Source organism: Nycticebus coucang, chromosome 20 (assembly GCF_027406575.1).
Source record: "Nycticebus coucang isolate mNycCou1 chromosome 20, mNycCou1.pri, whole genome shotgun sequence".
NCBI lineage: Eukaryota > Metazoa > Chordata > Mammalia > Primates > Lorisidae > Nycticebus > Nycticebus coucang.
The window spans coordinates 47,750,848-47,775,555 of NC_069799.1; the positions used below are offsets into that span (position 1 = coordinate 47,750,848).

The 24,708-nt window shown below is 39.0% G+C and overlaps 1 protein-coding gene across 1 annotated transcript; it reads left to right on the forward strand.

Moving 5' to 3' along the window:
* Positions 1 to 1,737: 1,737 nt before the first annotated feature.
* LOC128572625 (patched domain-containing protein 3) lies at positions 1,738 to 22,584 on the forward strand. Its single transcript, XM_053572593.1, has 4 exons — positions 1,738 to 3,006; positions 4,213 to 4,334; positions 16,895 to 17,040; positions 20,977 to 22,584. Exons 1-4 carry the CDS (start codon positions 1,738 to 1,740, stop codon positions 22,476 to 22,478), a joined length of 3,039 nt encoding a protein of 1,012 aa, XP_053428568.1. The 3' UTR covers positions 22,479 to 22,584.
* The last annotated feature ends 2,124 nt before the right edge of the window (positions 22,585 to 24,708 follow it).

Consider the following 24,708-nt stretch of genomic DNA (forward strand, 5'->3'; position numbering starts at 1 on the left):
AAGTATGGAGAAACCTCAAAGCACTCAAGCTAGACCTCCCATTTGATCCTGCAATCCCATTACTGGGCATCTACCCAGAAGGAAAGAAATCCTTTTATCATAAGGACACTTGTACTAGACTGTTTATTGCAGCTCAATTTACAATCGCCAAAATGTGGAAACAGCCTAAATGCCCACCAACCCAGGAATGGATTAACAAGCTGTGGTATATGTATACCATGGAATACTATTCAGCCATTAAAAAAAATGGAGACTTTACATCCTTCGTATTAACCTGGATGGACGTGGAAGACATTATTCTTAGTAAAGCATCACAAGAATGGAGAAGCATGAATCCTATGTACTCAATCTTGATATGAGGACAATTAATGACAATTAAGGTTATGGGGGGGGAAGCAGAAAGAGGGATGGAGGGAGGGGGGTGGGGCCTTAGTGTGTGTCACACTTTATGGGGGCAAGACATGATTGCAGGAGGGACTTTACCTAACAATTGCAATCAGTGTAACTGGCTTATTGTACCCTCAATGAATCCCCAACAATAAAAAAAAAAAAAAAGTAAAATCATAAAAAAAAAAAAAAAAAAGAATCCATTCCCCTAGGCTAGAATAACCCTTGGTAACAAAATATGTATCAGTCACGGTCTATCTTCTCTTTATATCTATTTATCTATCTATCATATTTCAAGGAATTGGCTCACACAATTGTGGAGGCTAACAAGACCAATTTTTGTAGGGCAGGTCAGTAGGCTGGAAATTCTTGGTGGGAGCTGATGTTACAGTCTTGAGACAGAACGTTTTCTCTTTCCAAGAAACCCTGTGTTTGCTCTTCAGTTATTTCAAATGACTCGATGAGGCCCACCCACATTATGAAGGCTAACTACTTTATTTAAGCTGAACTGATTATAGATGTTAATAACATTTTCAGGATATCTTCACAGCAGCATCCAGATGCGTATTTGATGACTGAGTACCCAGCCAAACCAGCCCAACAAAATAACCACCACACTTGGATGCTGTTTTCTTTACTTCATTTGGAGTGTCATTCTTAGAGAAACACTTTATAAGACGAAACCGATAAAGCAAGTCATTTCTAGTCGATTATCTTGAGTGCTTTGCCAAATCAAAGGAGATGCTGCAAAATAATAGGTTTTTTCATTACATGTCATTCTTTGCAGAGTATAAATTTGTCCAGAAGAGTGAGATTTAAAAAAAAAAAAAAATTAGAGGGCTTTTTCCCCACTCTACTTACTTCTTTTTACAAGGAGAATGCATGTCCTCAACGTTAGTAGCCAGAGAACGAAAATAATCACCAAGTTTAACAGGTTCACAAAAGCCTTAACTGAAACCGCTACCGGGTGGACCCTGGAAAGGTAAAGGCCGCCACTCAGGACACGTGTCATTTGTCATTTGTGTGTGTACCTGTGACCCAGACAGATTCTGCGCAGACGTTTTGAGTCCTGAAGGCAGGCTCAAATTTGATGGCCTTGGCGAAGTGTTTCTTGCATTCGCTGAACTCCTGGGAGGCAGGACACAGATTTCGGACTAGTTAGACCAAGAGCCAAACCACGTGCTCCCCAACGATGCCTCGGGGCATGAGGGCACGAGCAGCCCGAGCTCAAACAGACTTCCTTGGAATTTCTCCAGGAAACCGTCGGGTGGGGCGGACATGGGAGCTCCGCCAAGCCCCTACCTTTTACCCCAGCATCCCAAGTGAGAACGTCACCTGTACTTCCCGAAAATGAGCCGCAGTCCCTCCAAAGTTGAGCAGGCCCGGCCGGAGGAGAGGCGGGAGGTGGCGGTGGGGCCCGAGTCTGCCTTGGAGTTGGAGCCAAAACAGCAGGTCGGTGCCAGCGCCGGGTCCAAGGTCTCGGTGCCGGATCTGAAACGGGAATCGGTGTTGAGTCGGGCTTTGGAGCAGCTCCCAGCGCGCGGACTGCTGCTAGACCCACCAGCGCAGCCGTCACAGCCACCGCAGCTGTCGCCGTCATCAGAGCCACAGGCGAAGCCGTCCCAGCTGTCGCAGATGTCAGGGGCGCAGGCGAAGCCATCGCAGCTGTCACAGCCGTCAGAGTCACCCGCGCAGTTGTCGCAGCCATCAGAGCCCCAGGCACAGCCCTCCCAGCTGGAGCAGCCCTCCCACCCACCGGCGCAGCCGTCGCAGACAGAGGCGCAGCCGTCGCAGCCCGCAGAGAGGAGCGTGTCACCCCTGCCCAGGCTGGAGGTCCGGCGCCGCAGGGGCCCCGGGCCGAGCGCCAGCCGCTGCCACACGGACTGCCTGGAGGCGCCGCTGTCCCGCGCCTTCGGACGGCTGGGCTGGGTGGTGGGCGCGCACCCCTGGATCTTCCTGCTGTTGCCCATGCTGCTGACGGCCGCGCTCGGCACCGGCTTGTTCTACCTGCCGGTGGGGAAAGACGAAGATCTGGAGGAGCAGTACACGCCGATTGGGGGCCCGGCCAAGGCCGAGCGGCGCTTTGTGCAGGGACATTTCACCACCAACGACTCATACCGCTTCTCTCCCTCCAGAATAAGCGCCGAGGCCAATTTCGCTTCCGTTCTGGTGGTCTCCAACTCGGACACGCTGCTGGAACAAGACATCTTTGAAGAAGTGGCGAGGCTGGACAAGCAGGTGCGGTCTGTGCGCGTGCAGGTGAACGGGAGCTCGAGCCTGTACACGGATGTGTGCGCCAAGTACAAGAACATGTGCGTGCCCTCCAACCCGCTCCTCTACGCCTGGCAGAAGGACAAGGCGCTCAACCTGACAGCTGTCACCTTCCCCGGCTACGACCACGAAGGCCACCCCGTCTACCTGACCGGCTTCTTCGGAGGAAACGAGCTGGGGAGGAAGATCGGCAAGAACCAAGTGCTGGAGGAGACCAAGGCCATGCGGCTGCTGTACTTCCTCAAGACCGAGCTGCCGGAGGACCGGCTGAGGAGCAGGGAATGGCTGACTCATTTCCTGGACCAATTTAACAAGATAAAGAAAAATCTGGACTTGAAGAAGACCCAGGTACTTGGCGGGTTAGGGTTTACAGGGAGGCCAGGAGAAGAGGGGAGGGCAATGCCCTCGACGGCCCTCCCTGACTAGACGGTGGTACTTAATCCCAAGGCCGCCACAGAGCACGGACCCTCGGGAACAGTCTAGTCCATGACACAAATCCTGCATCCACCACGTTGGTCTGTTTGGTACCAGACATTGACCTTCACGTTTAGTTTTGGAGTTTGGTTTCCTAATCAGATTCTAGCACTTTGAAATTTTTACTTTTAGTCTTCACTAGTTTCAGGCAGCCCAATATAATTTGCTTGGAATTCTTTGGGATGAAAAAACAAACTTGTAAGGGAAAAGTCCCACGGTTGTGTTTAAGGTAAACTAGCTCAGCATTCTTCAAGTGAGTTGCAGATAAAGCACCTGGCTGAGTGCGAGAAACGTACTACCTCTTCAGTCACGGTTGGGTAAGCAACCCTACTAACATTTACAAATACAAGCCTGGTGGGGTGAGATACCACCCAGAAAAGACCAGGCCTCCTTGAAATGATACTTACGCCATTAAAATAGTAAAAGAGAGGCCAGGCGCGGTGGCTCACGCCTGTAATCCTAGCACTCTGGGAGGCCAAGGCGTTGTGGATTGCCTGAGCTAATGAGTTCAAGACCACCCTGAGCAAGAGTGAGACCCCGCCTCTAAAAATGAGGGCATAGTGGAGGACGCCTGTAGCCCCAGCTACTTGGGAGGCTGAGGCAAAAGAATCGCTTGAACCCAAGAGTTGGAGGTTGCTGTGAGCTGTGACACCACAGCACTCCACCGAGGGCAACAAAGTGAGACTCTGTCTCAAAAAAAAAAAAAAATAGTAAAAGATAATAAATATTTAGAAAAATTTAGAAATTTAGAAATCTAATAAAAATTTCAAAAAAGCTACTATTTCTGCCATTATTAATGAGGACAAGATTTCATAGTTTTTTATATAAAATTCAGATTCTGCATATTCAGGAATTATAAACTTTGGATTTTGAGAGAAACTTTTGGAAAGTGCACCATAGATTTGTGGGAGGAAGCTTGTCTACATTATCTTCTCTATTCTAAAATCATTATCCACGTATTTTGACCTTTTATTGAATTGTAATGTTTCAATCAGTAAGGTAAAGTGTTTCAATAGTATTTGTACTCACACATGAATATTGGAATTATAAATTATTTACCTGAGTATATTTTCATGGCAGGTGGTCCACTTTACATCACTTTCTAGACAACTGGAATTTCAGGCAACTTCTAGGACAGTGATCCCTTTGTTTCACTTGGCATACGTTCTAATCATACTATTTGCAATCACATCATGCTTCAGGTAAAATGATTTGATTAGTTTTTTAATCTCATACTTCGTAAAAAATATTGTAGTAAAATATATATTTTATGTAACATAAAATATGCCAGTATAGCCATTCTTAAGTATACAATTCAGTGACATTACATTCACATTCTGTACAACTATCATAGCTGGGTTTTCTTGTTTTGTTTTATTTTGTTTGAGACAGAGTCTCACTCTGTCACCCCTGGTAGACTGCCCTGGCACCAGAGCTCTCAGCAACCTCAAACTCCTGGGCTCAAGCAATCCTCCTGCCTCAGCCTCCCTAATAGCTGGGACTACAGGCACCTGCCACAACACCCATCTATTTTCTTTTTTTCTGTTTTTCTTTTATAGTGTCCTAGGGTCTTGCTCTTGCTCAGGCTGCTGGTCTTGAACTCCTGAGCTCAAGTGATCCACTTGCTTTGGCTTCCCAGAGTGCTAGGATTACAAGCATGAGCCACCAGGCCCAGCCACAACTGTTTCCAAATATATCCCATCACCCCAAACAGAAACTCTGTCACCACTTCACAATAGCTCCCCATTGCCCTCTCCCCCAAGTTCCAGTTAACCTTTACTCTACTCCTCTCTATGAATTTGCTGTTCCACTGATTTCATATAAGTAGAGTCATATATTTGTCCTTTTGTGATTAGCTTGTTGCACTCAGCATAATGTTTTCAAGGCCTATGGCATATATCAGAACTTAATTCCTTTCTTACAGCTGAATAATACTGAGTCCTCCAACTTAGTTTTCTTTTTCAAAACTATTTTGGTCATCCAAGACTCCTCGAAATTCCATATGAATTTAAATGTTGACTTTTCTGTTTCTGGTGGGAAGTTTGTTGGAATTTTGACAGATATTGTGTCAAAGTTGTAGAGAGTTTTGAGTAAGACTGAATGTTTTAGCAATACTTAGTATTGAATCTTCCTACCCATGAACTAGAGATCTTTCCATTTATTTAGGTCTTCTTTAGTTTCTTTTACCAATGTTTGGTAGTTTTCAGTGTGCAAGTCCTTCGCCATCTTGGTTAAATTCATTACTAGGCATTGTACTCTTTCAGAGCTATTTAAATGGAATTGCTTTCTTAAATTCCTTTTTAGATTGTTCACTGCACAGCTATAGAAACAGCTGGTTTTTGTGTGTTGGCCTTATACCCTGTAGCTTTGTGGAATTTGTGTATTAACTCTAGTCATTTTCTTATGGATTTGGAGGATTTCAATCTAGAGGATCACATTATCTGTGAAAAGGAATAGTTACATATTTCTTCCTTTCAAATTCAGATGCCTTTTGCTTCTGTTTCTTACAGCTCTGGCTGGCACTTCCACTACAGTGTTGAACATCAGTGGTGAACACAGGCATCTTTGTCTTGTTCCTGATGTGAAAGGAAAAGCTTTCAGTATTTCACCTATGCGTATGGTGATGATTTTCATAAATGCCCTTATCATTTTGAGGAATTTCCCTTTTTTGCTTGGTTTTTGAATTGTTATCATGAAAAAGGTATTAGATTTTTGTCAAGTGTCTTTTCAGCATCTATTGAGATGATCGTGTGTTTCATTGATGTCCTTTGTTCTGTTAATTGTGGTGTGCTCCATTGATTGATTATCCCCAGTTGAACCACAAGATTTTCCCTGTTATATTTCTGGGATTAAAACACTCCGCTATGGTATATAATCCTTTTAATATGCTACAGAGTTGGATTTGCTAGTATTTGTTAAGGAATTTTCCCTCTATATTCGTAAGAGATACTGATTTGTAGTTTTCTTGCAGGTAGCGAGGATAGTTGTCTACTATCAATAGAATGGATTATTCTTTATTTTTCAGTTGATAACCTTTACCGACATGTCAAATGCCCATGCTCATTTGTCTCATCTCCAAGTGATGGGGAGATCTTTGGGCTTCAGATCATGGCTTTGCTGATTTACCAATCACTAAGGGCTTTAGTTTCTCTCCAGTTGAGCTAGGGCAAAGCAGAACCGTGAAACGTTCTTTGGAAAGTTTTTCTCATTCACATTTGTCAGCCTGTCGGTCATCGCCTTGAAAAAGAGTCTGCATTGGTCAAAGTTAAAGATATCATCTTTGAAGCCTCTGGTTAAGTCTGGGAACTTTCTTTTCTTTTTTTTTTTTTTTTTTTGAGGTAGTCTAACTCTGTCACTCTAGGTAGAGTATTGTGGTGTCATCATAGCTCACAGCAACCTCAAATTCTTGGGCTCAAGCGATCCTCTTGCCTCAGCCTCCAGAGTAGCTGGGACTACAGGCACCTGCCATCACGCCAGGCTAGTTTTGCTATTTTTAGTAGAGATGGAGTCTTACTCTTGCTCAGGCTGGTGTACAACTCCTGAGCTCAAGCAATCCTCCTCCCTCAGCCTCCCAGAGTGCTAGGATTACACAGACATGATCCACCACACCTAGCCAAGTCTGGGACCTTTTTGATGAACTCTTTCACAACTTCTACTGGAATTTCATTGGATTCACCACACAAGACTTTGTGGGCGATCTCATGCTGCAGTTCAATTTCTCAAGCCAACCACTTGATACTTGGAAATCTACCATCCAAATTCCTGCATGCATTTCTTAGCAACTTCTGGAATCATCAGCCTGGAGATTCAGATGTTAACTGCCCTCATTTGTTTGAACCAGCTTAATGTGGCTTCACTGACCTCATTGAGGGAAGTTTTCCTCCTTTCGTGCTATAGGTCTCTGCTTTAGAGAGACCTATATCTCTACCATATCTCTCCAAGTACCCACGTTTATGTTTTTGGATGTTGCTAATCGTATCTGCTAACACCAAAATGTTCCATCATCTTTCTGCGGCTGTTGCTTTCCAGAAGTGAAGATCACCTTTTTCTCAGCATCTTTGAGTTCTTTCCTTTGGGCCATCATGTCTCAATTAACTAGAAATTTTTTCAGTAATTGTAGGATGCACCTACAATTCAGACCAGTCCATCACATTGGAAAAATCTTTCACAGGATAAACAAAAAGACGTTAAGCCTGATACAACACATGGTAATAATAAAACATGATAAAAGGCTTGGCGCCTGTGGCTCAAGTGGCAAAGACACCAGCCACATACACTGGAGCTGGCAGGTTCGAATCCAGCCTGGGCCTGCCAAACAACCATGACAACCACAATCAAAAAATAGCCAGGCATTGTGGCAGGCGCTTATAGTCCCAGCTACTTGGGAGGCTGAGGCAAGAGAATCGCGTAAGCTCAAGAGTCTAGGATGCAGTGAGCTGTGACACCATGGCACTCTACCAAGGGCAACATAGTGAGACTCTGTCCCCTCCCCCCCCCAAAAAAAAAACATGAAAAAAGAATTTATACTAATACAACCAAGTGGCAAAGCCCAATCTTCCACCCCTTGGTGTAGAGTGGACTCAACTGGTCTAGTTATCAATGGTAAATTAATATGTCTGGTCTGTGAAAATTAGGTCAACTTATGGAGGTGGTCAGTATAGGGAGATGTACAACTATGGAGGTTCTACTATATTTTGTTATAGTGAGAATTATGGACTGAGACACTTCTGTTAGCTCTGAATTTGGTTTTCCTTCTTTTTTCTAGTTCCACAACATATTATTGATTTTAGATCTTTTTTCCTTTTTAATGTAGCCATTTAAAGTTACAAATTTCCCTCTGAACACTGTTGTCACTGTTTCCCATAATTTCTGGTATGTTGTGTTTATTTTCATTAGTCACTAAGTATTTTCTAATGTCCACTGTGATTTCTTCTTTGGCCACTGGTTAATAGCATATTGTTTAATCTTGTGTATGTCTCAATTTTCTAGTTTTCCTTCTACTATTGATTTAACTTCATTCTATTGTTTGAGTTCTGGAGATCAGAGAACTGACCTGTGAAAGATATCAACAATCAATAGAATGTAGAGGGAGAAGGAACCCTACAAATTATTACATTATTCTAATTATTCTACAGTCACCCAGAGAGCCCTTATTTACAGCCCGGAACTGGCCAGGTCTTCAGCCCCCTGCTTATCTAGGTTCCCACAGGACTGCTATGCTGTTATCTGGCTCAGGAACAATTGCTCTTAGGAGCCTGAGGGCTATCTACTTTAGCAGAAGGGAGAGAGAGAGAGAAAGTCTTTGAGGGAGTAAAGCAGTCTTAGTAAGAAGAATACATCTTAGCAGTCTTTTGTAGAAAGAAGCTGTGCCAGCATTGTGCAGGCAGAAGTGACAGAGTCAGAGTAGTGGGTCCATGATAGAATGCACGCGCTCCCGACTACCTTCTCCTGCAGCCTCTTACAGAGGTGATCTCAGGGCTCTTAACACTGCAGGTGTAGAGACTGCCAATCCCTGATGTTGTGCTCTCACAAGCTCTCATGTTCCCACACTGAGCCAAAACCCTTCCCCATGCCCTTATCACCAGGGTGTTTCTTATGATTACTAAGTGTTCTGAGCTTCTCGCTCTTGCTTCTCCTTTCCATATGCTAAACCAGATATTCTCAGGCCCCAATCTACTGAATCAAAATATCTTCGGGTTAAGTCTGGGAATCTATATTTCAAAAATTCCTCTAGGTGATTTTCATGTGGGTAGGTTCAGTAACAAATAATAGAAACTATCTAGATTTAAGGAAGAGAAAGATGAGGTGAAGGGACTTGAGCTTGCTTTTCTTAGTCTGGATAAGAAAATCACATCCCTAGTTGCAATCTTATTTTCAGATACATGTGGATTTAAAGCAACTAAAGTCAAAAAAGACAAAGATGGTCACTTTATATTGGTCAAGGGAAAACTACAACAAGAAGACATTTCAATTCTAAATATTTATGCACCCAATTTAAATGCTCCCAGATTCTTGAAGCAGACCTTACTCAGTCTGAGCAATATGATATCTGATAATACCATCATAACAGGGGACTTTAACACACCTCTTACAGAGCTGGACAGATCCTCTAAACAGAAATTAAACAAAGATGTAAGAGATTTAAATGAGACCCTAGAACAACTATGCTTGATAGATGCATATAGAACACTCCACCCCAAAGATAAAGAATATACATTCTTCTCATCACCCCATGGAACATTCTCCAAAATTGATCATATCCTGGGACACAAAACAAATATCAACAGAATCAGAAGAATTGAAATTTTACCTTGTATCTTTTCAGACCATAAGGCACTAAAGGTGGAACTCAACTCTAACAAAAATGCTCAAGCCCACCCAAAGGCATGGAAATTAAACAATCTTCTGTTGAATAACAGATGGGTGAAGGAAGAAATAAAACAGGAAATCATTAACTTCCTTGAGCATAACAACAATGAAGACACAAGCTACCAAAACCTGTGGGATACTGCAAAAGCAGTTTTGAGAGGAAAATTCATCGCTTTAGATGCCTACATTCGAAAAACAGAAAGAGAGCACATCAACAATCTCACAAGAGATCTTATGGAATTGGAAAAAGAAGAACAATCTAAGCCTAAACTCAGTAGAAGAAAAGAAATATCCAAAATCAAATCAGAGATCAATGAAATTGAAAACAAAAGAATCATTCAGAAAATTAATGAAACAAGGAGTTGGTTTTTTGAAAAAATAAATAAAATAGATAAACCATTAGCCAGACTAACTAGAAATAGAAAAGTAAAATCTCTAATAACCTCAATCAGAAACGATAAAGGGGAAATAACAACTGATCCCACAGAGATACAAGAGATCATCTCTGAATACTACCAGAAACTCTATGCCCAGAAATTTGACAATGTGAAGGAAATGGATCAATATTTGGAATCACACCCTCTCCCTAGACTTACCGAGGAAGAAATAGAGCTCCTGAACAGACCAATTTCAAGCACTGAGATCAAAGAAACAATAAAAAAGCTTCCAACTAAAAAATGCCCTGGTCCAGATGGCTTCACTCCAGAATTCTATCAAACCTTCAAGGAAGAGCTTATTCCTGTACTGCAGAAATTATTCCAAAAAACTGAGGAAGAAGGAATCTTCCCCAACACATTCTATGAAGCAAACATCACCCTGATACCAAAACCAGGAAAAGACCCAAACAAAAAGGAGAATTTCAGACCAATCTCACTCATGAACATAGACGCAAAAATTCTCAACAAAATCCTAGCCAATAGATTACAGCTTATCATCAAAAAAGTCATTCATCATGATCAAGTAGGCTTCATCCCAGGGATGCAAGGCTGGTTTAACATACGCAAGTCTATAAACGTTATCCACCATATTAACAGAGGCAAAAATAAAGATCACATGATCCTCTCAATAGATGCAGAAAAAGCATTTGATAAAATCCAGCATCCTTTTCTAATTAGAACTCTGAAGAGTATAGGCATAGGTGGCACATTTCTAAAACTGATTGAAGCTATCTATGACAAACCCACAGCCAATATTTTACTGAATGGAGTAAAACTGAAAGCTTTTCCTCTTAGAACTGGAACCAGACAAGGTTGTCCTCTGTCACCTTTACTATTCAACGTAGTGCTGGAAGTTCTAGCCAATACAATTAGGCAAGACAAGGAAATAAAGGGAATCCAAATGGGAGCAGAGGAGGTCAAACTCTCCCTCTTTGCTGACGACATGATCTTATACTTAGAGAACCCCAAAGACTCAACCACAAGACTCCTAGAAGTCATCAAAAAATACAGTAATGTTTCAGGATATAAAATCAATGTCCACAAGTCAGTAGCCTTTGTATACACCAATAACAGTCAAGATGAGAAGCTAATTAAGGACACAACTCCCTTCACCATAGTTTCAAAGAAAATGAAATACCTAGGAATATACCTAACGAAGGAGGTGAAGGACCTCTATAAAGAAAACTATGAAATCCTCAGAAAGGAAATAGCAGAGGATATTAACAAATGGAAGAACATACCATGCTCATGGATGGGAAGAATCAACATTGTTAAAATGTCTATACTTCCCAAAGCTATCTACCTATTCAATGCCATTCCTATCAAAGTACCTACATCGTACTTTCAAGATTTGGAAAAAATGATTCTGCGTTTTGTATGGAACCAGAAAAAACCCCGTATAGCTAAGGCAGTTCTTAGTAACAAAAATAAAGCTGGGGGCGTCAGCATACCAGATTTTAGTCTGTACTACAAAGCCATAGTGCTCAAGACAGCATGGTACTGGCACAAAAACAGAGACATAGACACTTGGAATCGAATTGAACACCAAGAAATGAAACTAACATCTTACAACCACCTAATCTTTGATAAACCAAACAAGAACTTACCTTGGGGGAAAGACTCCCTATTCAATAAATGGTGTTGGGAGAATTGGATGTCTGCGTGTAAAAGACTGAAACTGGACCCACACCTTTCCCCACTCACAAAAATTGATTCAAGATGGATAAAGGACTTAAATTTAAGGCATGAAACAATAAAAATCCTCAAAGAAAGCATAGGAAAAACACTGGAAGATATTGGCCTGGGGGAAGACTTCATGAAGAAGACTGCCATGGCAATTGCAACAACATCAAAAATAAACAAATGGGACTTCATTAAACTGAAAAGCTTCTGTACAGCTAAGGACACAATAACCAAAGCAAAGAGACAACCTACACAATGGGAAAGGATATTTGCATAATTTCAATCAGACAAAAGCTTGATAACCAGGATCTATAGAGAACTCAAATTAATCCACATGAAAAAAGCCAACAATCCCTTATATCAATGGGCAAGAGACATGAATAGAACTTTCTCTAAAGATGACAGATGAATGGCTAACAAACATATGAAAAAATGTTCATCATCTCTATATATTAGAGAAATGCAAATCAAAACAACCCTCAGATATCATCTAACCCCAGTGAGAATGGCCCACATCACAAAATCTCAAAACTGCAGATGCTGGCGTGGATGTGGAGAGAAGGGAACACTTTTACACTGCTGGTGGGACTGCAAACTAGTACAACCTTTCTGGAAGGAAGTATGGAGAAACCTCAAAGCACTCAACCTAGACCTCCCATTCGATCCTGCAATCCCATTACTGGGCATCTACCCAGAAGGAAAAAAATCCTTTTATCATAAGGACACTTGTACTAGACTGTTTATGGCAGCTCAATTTACCATTGCCAAAATGTGGAAACAGCCTAAATGCCCACCAACCCAGGAATGGATTAACAAGCTGTGGTATATGTATACCATGGAATACTATTCAGCCATTAAAAAAAATGGAGACTTTACATCCTTCGTATTAACCTGGATGGAAGTGGAAGACATTATTCTTAGTAAAGCATCACAAGAATGGAGAAGCATGAATCCTATGTACTCAATCTTGATATGAGGACAGTTAATGACAATTAAGTTTATTGGGGGGGGAAGCAGAAAGAGGGATGGAGGGAGGAGGGTGGGGCCTTGGTGTGTGTCACACTTTATGGGGGCAAGACATGATTGCAAGAGGGACTTTACCTAACAATTGCAATCAGTGTAACTGGCTTATTGTACCCTCAATGAATCCCCAACAATAAAAAAAAAAAAAAAAAAAAAAATTTTAAGAATAAAATTAGTTCAGGAATGTTTACAAAAAAAAAAAAAAAAAAAGAAAATCACATCCCTTAGAAAATAAGGAAACAAAACAAGAAGCAGAAAAAAATAAAACAAAATTCAGTCTGATTAAAGTTCATAGGATAAATCATTTAAAATATACCAGGCATTACAAGGTACCAAAAATTTGTTCGACCGAACTTTTCTACTAGATAGTTGATTGTGAGGATACAAACTTACAGTCAGTTCTTGCTTACTTTACAAATGACTGCAGACAATATTGCAGAAAACCTCATATTGAAGGCAATTAGAAATTATTTCTATTTGCCTTTGAAGACGTTTTTATGCTTATGTAACCAACATATAGAACACACAGGACCCATAAGTTTTGAAAGTAAGGCAAGTTTATTTTTGTTTCCCTTTGCTCCCTTTAAGTTTCATAGGTAGAGCAAGTTCTTCCTCTGCCCCATGAAAACTCAGGCAGGCCCTGTGACTTTTGTGGTCATTCACAAATGTCCATGTAACATTCTGTTTACAGCTACATGGAATAGCCCTTAATGAGGAAAACGGAATTTGCCAGACCTCTTCTCTCACTTCCCCTCCTCTGCATCCTGCGGAACTGTTTTGTTGATTGGAGCGTGCTCAAAGAGTAAAGGAAAAGGAGTAGGAAAAGTCTTAGGACATGGAGCTGCCATGACCGTCTAACATATGTCTTTACTGGGCTTGAGCATGAAACTGGTCCTCCCGCAAGTGCTTTTGTAAGCTTCTAGGACATCTTTCACCCTCCCTCCTCCTCTGTCTCCTCCTCCTAGGGTTTTGTCTCTGTTCTGGGAGAGGTTCCTGAATAGCTCCTAAGACATATCCCCATTTTGCCTGTCTCATACACACTTATATATGAAGGCTACAGCTCACACGAACGCATTTACTTCATATACAGCCCTTATTTGAACACATTTTAGGGTTCTATATTTACTGTTTTGCATTAAAGTCATCTGAATAAAACTTCTTCAGAAGTTTGTGCTCCAAATTGAAGTTTATTACAGTTCACATACCAAGTACAGTAGTTCCCCGTATCCATGAGAACATGGTCCAAGACATCTAGCAGATGCCTGAAACCACAGATAATACGGAACCTTATAATTTTTCCTACACATACATTGTTATAATGAAGTTAATTTACAAACTAGGCACAGTAAGAGATTAACAATAATAGCTAATAATAAAATAGAACAGTTACAAGAATATACTATACAAAAGTTATGTGAATGTGATCTCTCACTCAAAATATTGTAATATTTTTGAATGGTGGTTGGCGGCAAGTAACTGAAACTGGAACATGAAATCATAAGGAGGGGACAACTGTAATAGAATATGGAGCTCCCAGAGCTCAATTTCAAAATTGTCTGATTTTCTGGAAATGACAAAACTTAACATCAAATATTAGATCCGTTTCTGGTAAGATCTAGGAATAATTCTCTTCTCAAATAAAATGTGAACTTTCTTTAACTTGCAAGTAAGATGTGGAACTCTCACCAAACATTATACATCATTTTTTCAAGTGTAGTAGTTTCTAACGCAGCCTATCTCTGCTAAGTAAATAGAATCCAGAAATTGCCCATTTTGCTACCAGTGATGCCCAAATCTGCCTGCACGGTGGGGTCATATGAGGACAGTTTTAGATATATACGTATGTAGTTTTTGCAGGTTCATTACAAACCTACTGAATCACAACCTGCGTGTGCCGTGTCCCAGGTGACCTAAGGTTCTAAGACTTCCCACAAGTGATTCTGATAAACTGCTTAAACTGAAAGTCCTTTCTGAGGACTGGGATATCTGCAAGTGTATTCGTCAAATTTCTTACAGTATTCTTTCAAGTCTTTCCTTCCATTGTCTCTTGAACATTAATATGTTACTTAAAGTCAACACAGTGGCTAGTCAAAGTTACTATAATCAATAATATACTTCACTCTCCTATCCTTTGAAAAATTCACCTAAAAAATCCAATAACTGAAAAAATGTCATATGTAACTTTTTAATCTATTGCATTTTGTATTTCAAATTAACATGAAGTTATAATTGTTTAGGTTACACTGTTTTCAGTTCTAAGGTAAAGCTCAAGTTGTAGTTGAGCCCTTCACCCAGGGGGCGTGCTGAACACCCTCACATTGTGCGCAATTGCCCTCTGTCCTTTTCCCTCCTCCTCCCTCCTCCTTGCTAGACTATATTTGTGTTTTATCTTTCACATGGGCATGTAGTTGTTTATGTTTTGCTTTCACATTAGTATTGAGTACACTGGACTTTTTTTTTCCATTCTTGAGATGCCTTACTAAGAAGAATGTGTTTCAACTCCATCCAATAGGATGAACTTTAACTTCACTCATCTTTCTGGTTTCAAAATTCATCCTTGTTACTTTCTTACCTTGAACTCTATAAATCATTATTGTTTTAAACAGTGTTATAATAAAACTGTATTATGTCAAAGGAATTTGCTTTCTCCCTGGAATATGTGTTTGTGTGTTGCTTTGGGGCCCTCAATTTAATTGATAGGACCACCATGTTCAGAAAAATTGACATACATCCATAATTATTTAATAAGAAGAAATTTTATCTATTTAAAACAGTCTCACATACCACTGGCAAGGCAGGGTCTGAGGCCACAAAAGTCTGTTACACATGTGTCCACCTTACCCAGAGGTGCAAACACTGCTTCCTTGGGGGTCCTACCCTTTGTTATGCAACTATATGATCCTGACTCCAATTCTTCAGTTGTCTTTCCTAAACTCCACTTCCAAACTTAGTTTCTCTTTCCCAGTAAAGTATCCAGTCATTTGTTTGAAGCAATTTACAATGAGTAAAATCTAGAACTAGAGTTTTGTTGCCAACATTTTAAAACATAATGTCATGATTGTTGGAGAGGCGAAAACATGGAATATTTTTAAATGTTTTGTACAGGCTGGGTATGGTGGCTCATGCCTAACACTCTGGAGGATGAGGTGAGTGGATTTCTTGAGCTCAGGAGTTTGAGACCAGCCTGAGAAAGAGCGAGACCCCCATCTCCACTAAAAATAGAAAAACTAGCCAGGCACTGCGGCAGGCCCCTGTAGTCCCAGCTACTTCAGAGGCTGAGGCAAGAGGATGACCTGAGTCCAAGAGTTTGAGGTTGCTGTGAGCTACGATGATGCCATGGCATTCTACCCAGAACAACAAAGTGAGACTCTATCTCAATAAAAAAAATAAATAAATGATTTGTATATATTCCCATTTCTGTTGGTCTGACAAGGAAACAATCATAGGTTGGATCATTCAAATGTGGTGTATTTCCTTTTTTTCTTTTCCAAGTTAGTAGCGATTTCCACAGAACCCACTCCACCAGTAGAAAAGAATCCTGAAAATTATTTTAAAGACTTTCATTGCCTTTGTGAACCATAGCACACATTGAACTAGCTTTGAAATACAGCAACTATTTGGTATTGTGTTGACAGCTATATGTTCAGGAGCAGTAAAAAATTAACTAGGTATGTTGTTATATTCCATTCACATTGTTCTGAAGATAAGAGTGGGCACATCCACCTGCAGCGTTTTAGTCATTCTTTGTGGTTCTGCAATGCTCATCAGCGAATTAGTGCTTGACTAGTTGCTTAAGAATTACCTCAGAGAGTTTAGAGTTTTTCTAAGTAGATTCTCAACTTTTCTTTCTTTTTTTTCAGCTCTTGGGCTTAGGCGATTCTCTTGCCTCAGCCTCCTGAGTAGCTGGGACTACAGGCACCTGCCACAATGCCTGGCTGTTTTTTTGTTGCAGTTTGGCTGGGCCGGGTTCGAACCCACCACCCTCTGTAATTGAGGCTGGCGCCCTGCTCACAGAGCCACAGGTGCCGCCCCTAGATTCTCAACTTTTCCATTCCTCTTTATTTTTTTTTTTTCAGTTGGTCTGGGATAGATAGTACTTGTGAATTAAAGATCTCCAACAGACAAGTGTGAAAATTATGGCTCCAGGGGTTTCTTAATAGGTGTACAGGGCAAGAATACTATGAACTGATGGACTTTCAGTAGAGACACTACCACCAAAAATTCCATGATTTTTCCCTCCAAATTTATAGGTTTGACTGTGTTCGAAACAAAATGTGGACTGCAACCTTTGGAGTGATTTCTACTTTCTTGGCAGTGGTGAGTGGCTTTGGCCTGCTGCTGCACATGGGGGTGCCATTTGTGATCATAGTTGCAAATTCACCATTTCTTATTCTAGGTAAGTAAAACAAAACCTAAGTCTACATGTCGTGCATATGGGAATGCGGGGTAAATAAAAGAAAGAATTATATTTAGGTGACTCTACATATCCAAAATGGGGTGTCTGAAAACTGGAAAATTATGTTTAATTGTGTATCGTTAGAGGTTGAAAACTCTAGTACCCTAAATGGAAAGACAGTGGATGTGAATAGCAGTTCACACAAAAAACAAACTACAAGTCACTGAAAATATGGTCATACATCATTTAACATCAAGGGCTCTGAGAAATGCATAGTTGGGCAATTTTGTCTTTGTGCAAACACTATAGAGTGTTCTTACATAAACTTAGATGTTATAGCCTACCATACATCTGGGCTACATGGGCTAGCCTGTTGCTCCTAAGCTATAAACTGGTACAGCATGTTACTATATTGAATACTGTAGGTAACTGTCACATAATGCTAAGTATTTCTGTATCTAAAGCTATAAAAAGTACATTAAAATAAAAAACATAGCATACCTATATACTGTACAACATGAATGAAGCTTGCAGGACTAGAAGGTGCTCTAGGTGAGTGAGTGGTGTGTGAATGTTAAGGCCTAGGAAATTAATGTACATTACTGTAGATTTTATAATAAACATTATATACTTAGGCTACACTAAATTTATTTAATATCTTTCTTTCTTCAACAATAAATTAACCTTAGCATACTATAATGTTTTTACTTTATGAACTTTTAAATTATTTAAACTTTTTGACTCTTTTGTAATAACACTTAGTTTAAAACACAAATACACTGGACAACTGTTCAAAAATACTTTCTTTACATCCTTGTTCTATAAGCTTTTCTCTACTTTTAATGTTTTTTTAAAATAACTTTTTAAACTTTTTGTTAAAAACTGAGTCACTACTTGGGAAGCTGAAGCAAGAGAATTGCTTAAACCCTGGAGTTGGAGGTTGCTGGGAGCTGTGATGCCACAGCACTCTACCCAGGGTGATAGCCTGAGGCTCTGTCTCAAAAAATAAAATAAAAGAGATAAAAGAGATACCACAAAAAAAAAAAAAAAAACTGAGTCACAAACACACACATTAGCGTAGGCCTACCCAGGGTCAAGATCATCAATCTCATCCACATCTTGTCCTACTGGAAGGTCTTCGGGGACATTAATACATAGGGAGCTGTCATCACCTATGATGATGCCTCCTTCTGGAAGACTTCCTGAAGGAACTGCCTGAGGCTGCTCTAGGGTTAATCTTTTTTTAATACTATAGTAAATAAATAAGCCACAGTGGTTTATTATCATATATTGTATACTGTACATAACCATGTGCACTATACTTTTACGACTGCCATTTCAACAAGTTTCTTTACACCAACATGACCACAAACACAAGATAATGAGTTGTGCTATGATGTTATAAGGGCTATGACATCCATAGGTGATAGAAATTTTTCAGCTCCATCATATGGAGCCACCAAAATACAGGTAGTCTATTATGGACTGAAATATGGTTATATGGTACATAACAGGAAAAAAAAAGTTGACCTTCCAATTAATCAAGAGGTGTAAAATAAGAAGTGAGACATCGTTCTTAATTAATACTAGCAAGATTGAACATTTTTGGAAGGTTACATGCAAATGAATACTCATGGTCTGTTGTGGGAACATGTGAATTAATTAGTGCACACTACTTTTTGCCCAAGTTTGCAAAAAATCAAGACTTAAAACTTGTCCTAATAATTGGACAAGTGCTCAAAAGTAGAATGAGTATGTTCATTTCAGTGTGATTTAGAATAGGAAAAATTGATTTGATTTTTGAATTGTTTTTGATTGATTTGATTGTTGATTGAATTGTCAACAACTTAATCCTACATCAATATGGGAGTGGTCTAATCAAATATAGTGTATTAAAAGATGAGAATTACATTAAAACTTTTAAAAGAGGTAGATATTTAATGTTAAATGAGAATTTCTGGTTATAAAACAATATGTTTGAAATAGTTATATGTGTATATTTGTTGGAACAAATTCTGGATGGATATACACCAAAATGGTAGCAAGGATTATCCCTAAAAGGTAGTATTAGAGTTGTTTTCAATTGTTCTATTTTCAGTAATTTCAGATGTATCTTATAAGTAAGCCTCAAAAAACAAAGGTGTTTGTATTTTAGAAAGTGAATACCTTGGAAGAAATAATATTTGGTTTTCTTGGATAGCATGTGAGTTGTGTGCTGGATATCAGTTTATCCTAGCTTTTCAGGCACACCTCCTTTGTACACACTCACATGTAATCTTTCAGTGACCCACAGCCATAAAAACTACAGTTAAAGTATATATAACTAATTTAATAAAACCTTTTTTGTATAGCTTATGTATATGCAGGAGTGTGGGTATGTGCATGTACGCCCAGGCATATGTACAGTGTATATATGTGTATATGTGATTTCAGCAACTTTAAGTAAGGAATGTGTGAAGACAATTTCTGAAAAAAGTTCTATAAATATTAACATTAGTTTTTAAATACCAAAAAAATATTGATGAGTTTATTCTTTGTCTCTTAGTACTTCTGATTCTTCCCTTTTGTCCATCCAGCTGAACACAAGTGGGATCCTCAGAGCTGGCAGCAATGGGGTGCCACAGTGCAGTTTTTGACAGTCTATCTAGACTTGTACTGATTGGGATCTTCCTACCTTGATCAGACCCACGAAACATGTGAACTAGAGGCAAGGTTGCAATCTCCAGTATTCGGCCAACTTGAGCATGGAATCTGTGGAGAAGAAACTGAAATTAAGATCAACATTTCAGTTCTAAGAACTGATTTCATATGAATACATGTAGAAACACAGGTGTACATGAATGGAAGTAGCATCAACTCTAGTACAAAGTTGGGAGGTGAAATTCATCAGCAACATGCTCATGCTACCCTTTCTAGTCTCCTTTTTTATAACCCTCCTTTCCCAGTCTACAATGACTTGAAAGTCCTCAAATGTTCTCTATTCCACACCAATCTGAAATGTCACTAGGCAAAGGAATTAATTACCTAGTAGGTATTGATATGTAAAGAACTCTTAAGATTTACTTTGGTGCATACTTCTGATATTAGGAGTACTTGAATTGTAATGAGATAATGCCTTAACTTGGGCAAGTGAAGTTTCAAAAATAGTATTCTAGGTACCAAAAACAGACCAGTAGAAAAATCACATTTGTGCATGTGCCTGTGTGTATGTCTATAAAATATGTGTGCCTCTCCAATCATACCACATGGCCAGATGCGAAATGCAGAACACATAAATCCAGCTTATATTGTAAGTGACAGAATGCTGGCTGTATATATGTGGACATTAGCATTAAATACCTTAAGAGAGAAAATGATCTCTCAAGCAATCTAATAAAACAAAGATACATTACTGCTTCAACCAACACCCAACCGGCCAGGTTCCCTGATCTCCTTGTTAAAACACGGCCTAAGTCAGTGGTTCTCAACCTGTGGGTCGCGACCCCTTTGGGAGTTGAACGACCCTTTCACAAGGGTCACTTAAATACATCCTGCATATCAGATATTTACAATTCATAACAGTAGCAAAATTACAATTATGAAGTAGCAGTGAAAATAATTTTATGGTTGGGGATCATCACATGAGGAACTGTATTAAAGGGTCACGGCATTAGGAAGGTTGAGAACCACTGGTCTAAGTGAAGACTCGGAGTATATTGTGCTATGTGCAAATAATAGGAGCATAGATAAACAAAGCAAAAACTTATTATAGAGGAAGGAGTGATGACTTCTGTTGCGAATTCAGAGTCAACCAGAAAGCATCATAGAGAAGGTAGTATCTAAGCAGAGATTGGGCAAAATAAATAAGACCTTAATAGAAAAGAAAATGGTTTGAATCAATCTGTTTAATTGTTAATGGACATTAATGTGTATGAAGGTTCTGTTTCTTTTTCACAGGTGTTGGAGTCGATGACATGTTTATCATGATTTCTGCCTGGCAGAAGACCAACCTCGTGGAAACCATACGAGAGCGTATGTCCAATGTCTACTCAAAGGTGGCAGTGTCCATTACAATCACCACACTCACCAACGTCCTGGCCTTCTATACAGGGGTTATGAGCTCTTTCAGGTCCGTACAATACTTCTGCATCTATACAGGAACAACCCTGTTATTTTGTTATTTTTATAACATCACCTGTTTTGGAGCATTTATGGCCCTGGATGGTAAAAGAGAAGAAGTCTGCCTACGCTGGTTGAAAAAGTCAGTGACTCCTGACCAAAAATATTCCTTATTAAAAAAGTTCTGTTTCCCATTTGGTTCTTTTGTAGATGAAGATGGAACTGACGTCCATCCAATGAATTTGTTCTTTAGAGACTATTTTGGCCCTTTTCTCACAACCACTGAGTCCAAGTTTTTTGTAGTGCTGATATACATTTTGTACATCTCAGGTAGTATATATGGGTGTTTCCAAGTGCAGGAAGGTTTAGACCTTCGAAATCTGGCAAGTGACGATTCCTACATCACACCGTATTTTAATGTAGAGGAACAATATTTTTCAGACTATGGTCCCAGGGTTATGGTTGTCGTTACTAAAAGTGTTAACTACTGGGATGAAGATGTTAGGCAAAAATTGGAAAAATGCATAAGAAATTTTGAAAACAATGACTATATAGATAGACATCTTACAGAGTTTTGGTTAAATGCATATGTGCAATACTTAAAAGGTAACGGACAAGATCCTAATGATAAGAATGCTTTTATAAATGGTATTTCTGGTTTTTTACAATCTTTTCCAGGTTTTAAATATGATATTAAGATTTCACCATCAAATGAAATCATTTCTTCCCGGGGCTTCATTCAGACTATGCATGTTTCTTCCTCAAACAATAAGAAGATGATGTTAGCCCAAATACGAAGCATAGCTGAAAAGTGTGAAGTTCCCCTAATAGTGTATAACCATGCATTCATATATTTTGATCAGTATGCTGCAATAGTAGAAAACACTATTCGAAATGTCATGGTTGCATCAGCAGCTATGTTCATTGTTTCCTTACTGTTAATTCCTCATCCAATGTGTTCCTTGTGGGTAACTTTTGCTATTGCTTCTGTGATTGTGGGAGTAACAGGTTTCATGGCATTCTGGAATGTCAATCTTGATTCCATATCCATGATTAATCTTGTCATTTGTATAGGGTTTTCTTTTGATTTTTCTGCACACATTTCCTATGCATTTGTTTCCAGTACCCAGCCCACAGTAAACGAAAAATCAATTGAGGCATTATACCTGCTAGGCTACCCAGTGTTACAAAGTGCAGTTTCAACAATAATAGGGGTATGTGTTTTATCTGCAGCTAAAGCATACATCTTCAGGACATTTTTTAAGATTATGTTTCTTGTTATGGTATTTGGGGCTGCTCATGGCCTAATTTTTATTCCAGTATTCTTAACCTTTTTTTGAAGGTTTGTTGCATATACACAACAAATCAAAGACCAATTATAGAATTTCTGATTGCCCCAATCCAATCTGATAAAAAAAAATGCACATTAAGAATAGTCAATAAACTTAAAACAAAGGCATGACTTGGAAATCCCATTTTAAAATGTTATTCAAAATATCCTGAGAAAAATTAATTAGTCTTATATTAAAATATCTTTACTAAATTAGGAAGTGTCGTCATCTTTATTATAGTCTGTACAATCAAGTATAAGGTATACTCCAGTTATTTTTTCCCCTTTAGTTCATTAGAAGTTTATGCCTGAGACTTAACTATTTTATATATTATTGATATTACAAATGGAATATTATTTTCTGTACTTCCTACATGCATTATTATGTGAAAATGCAACTTATTAGTTATTCTCCCAGTCAGAGGCTTTCTGTGCATTTTCTTAATAGTATATTTTGACAAACAGATGGCTTTAAAGTTTATAAATCCAATCTCTCACTTTTTTGTTTGTTTGTTTATGCTATGTTCTTTGAAATATTTTGACTACTCCAATGTTGCAAAAAAACCATCTGTTTTCTTCTCAAAGCTAATAGTTTTGATTTTACATGTAGGTCTATGACCCACAGACCTATATTTGTTAGGAGGTATGGACAAAGGTTTATTTCCTTCCCATAATAGCTACCCCGCTGTCCCAAGCATCATTTATGAAAAAGACTATACTTCAGCATAGAATTAACTGGGCACCTATGACAAAAATCAGTTGGCAATTTATGTTTGGCTGTATTTCTGTGCCATTGATCTCAGTCTAAATTAAAGGCAATACCACACTGCCTTGATTACAACTGAAGCTTTTTATTAATTCTGGAAATCAGGTTGTATGAATTGTCTTAACATTTTTCTCCTTTTCCAAATTGTTTTGGATATCCTAGGTTCTTTGCATTTACATCTTAATTTTAGAATCACTTGTCAATTTTTCAAAAATGCCTTCAGTAGTTTTCACTGGGTTATGATGAATCTATAGATTAGTTTGGGGAACATCAAATCGTAGCAATTTTAGATCTTCCAGCCCATGACCATGATTTATTTCTCTATTTATGGAAGTCTCCTTTAATTTCTCTCAGGAATATCTTGTGGTTTTTGGTAGATTTATTTACTCCCAAATATTTTAATTTTTAGGACATTGTGGTAATATTAATTTTAAATTCCTTTTCATTTTTTAACTAATACATAAAAATACAATTAATTTTGGTATATATTTCATTATGTAACTTATGTTTCATTTACTGGTTCTCATATATTTCTGTATAATTTCTTTAGTTATTTTTTATCTACATAATTATGTAATAGCTTATAAAGACCATTTTATTTTTCTTTACAATCACTATTTCTCAATTTTCTCCTACTTGCCTTAATACACTGGCTAAATCATTCAATAAAATATTGATTTTTAAAAAGCTGAGAGCAAACATCATTGCCTTGTTCCCAATTTTATAGGGAATGCATTCACGGTTCCCACCTTGTATGATGATTACCAGGAAGTTTTCCAGAGCGGGCTTCTGTCAGATTAAGGAAGCTCCTTTCCGAATTCGCTCATGTTATAAAACAAATGGTCACTGAGTTACGTTAAATACTTTTCATCCATCTATTAACATTGCCATATCATTTTTCCTCTTAATGTGTTAATGTGGCAATTTATTTTGAATGATTTCTTTTACTATTACACCAACCTTGGATCCCTAGGATGACACACATTTCGTCACAGTATATTATTATTTTCATATATTGTTGTCTGTGACTTGTTAATATTTTTGTCAATGATACCTTTCCCATGATCATGGGGGTTACTGGTTTTCCATTCCCTTTTCTTATAATGTCTTTTCAAGTTTTGATATCAGAGTTATGCTCCCCTCAGGTAATGAGCTGGTAAATCTTCTAGTTTCTGAAATAGATCATGAATGGTTGATAATACTTCATTTTCTTCCTTATATGTTTAGTAGAATTCACCAGAAAAATCATCTGGGCCCAAAGTTTTTCTGAAAAGGTTATACACACACACACACACACACACACACACACGCACGCACGCACACACATATATACAGAGAGAGACAGAGACAGAATCTCACTCTGTTGCCCAGGTTAGAGTGCCATGGTACCAGCCTAGCTCACAGCAACCTCAAACTTCTGCTTCAGCCTCCTGAGTAGCAGAAACTTCAGACACCTGCCATGACACCCAGCTAA

Bases quoted from the DNA above. Each gene is read 5' to 3' on its own strand.
- LOC128572625 (XM_053572593.1), top strand. From the start codon at position 1,738: ATGAGCCGCAGTCCCTCCAAAGTTGAGCAGGCCCGGCCGGAGGAGAGG. The intron at 3,007-4,212 runs GTACTTGGCGGG...TTTTCATGGCAG, and splicing joins TGGACTTGAAGAAGACCCAG to GTGGTCCACTTTACATCACT. The intron at 17,041-20,976 runs GTAAGTAAAACA...TCTTTTTCACAG, and splicing joins TTCACCATTTCTTATTCTAG to GTGTTGGAGTCGATGACATG.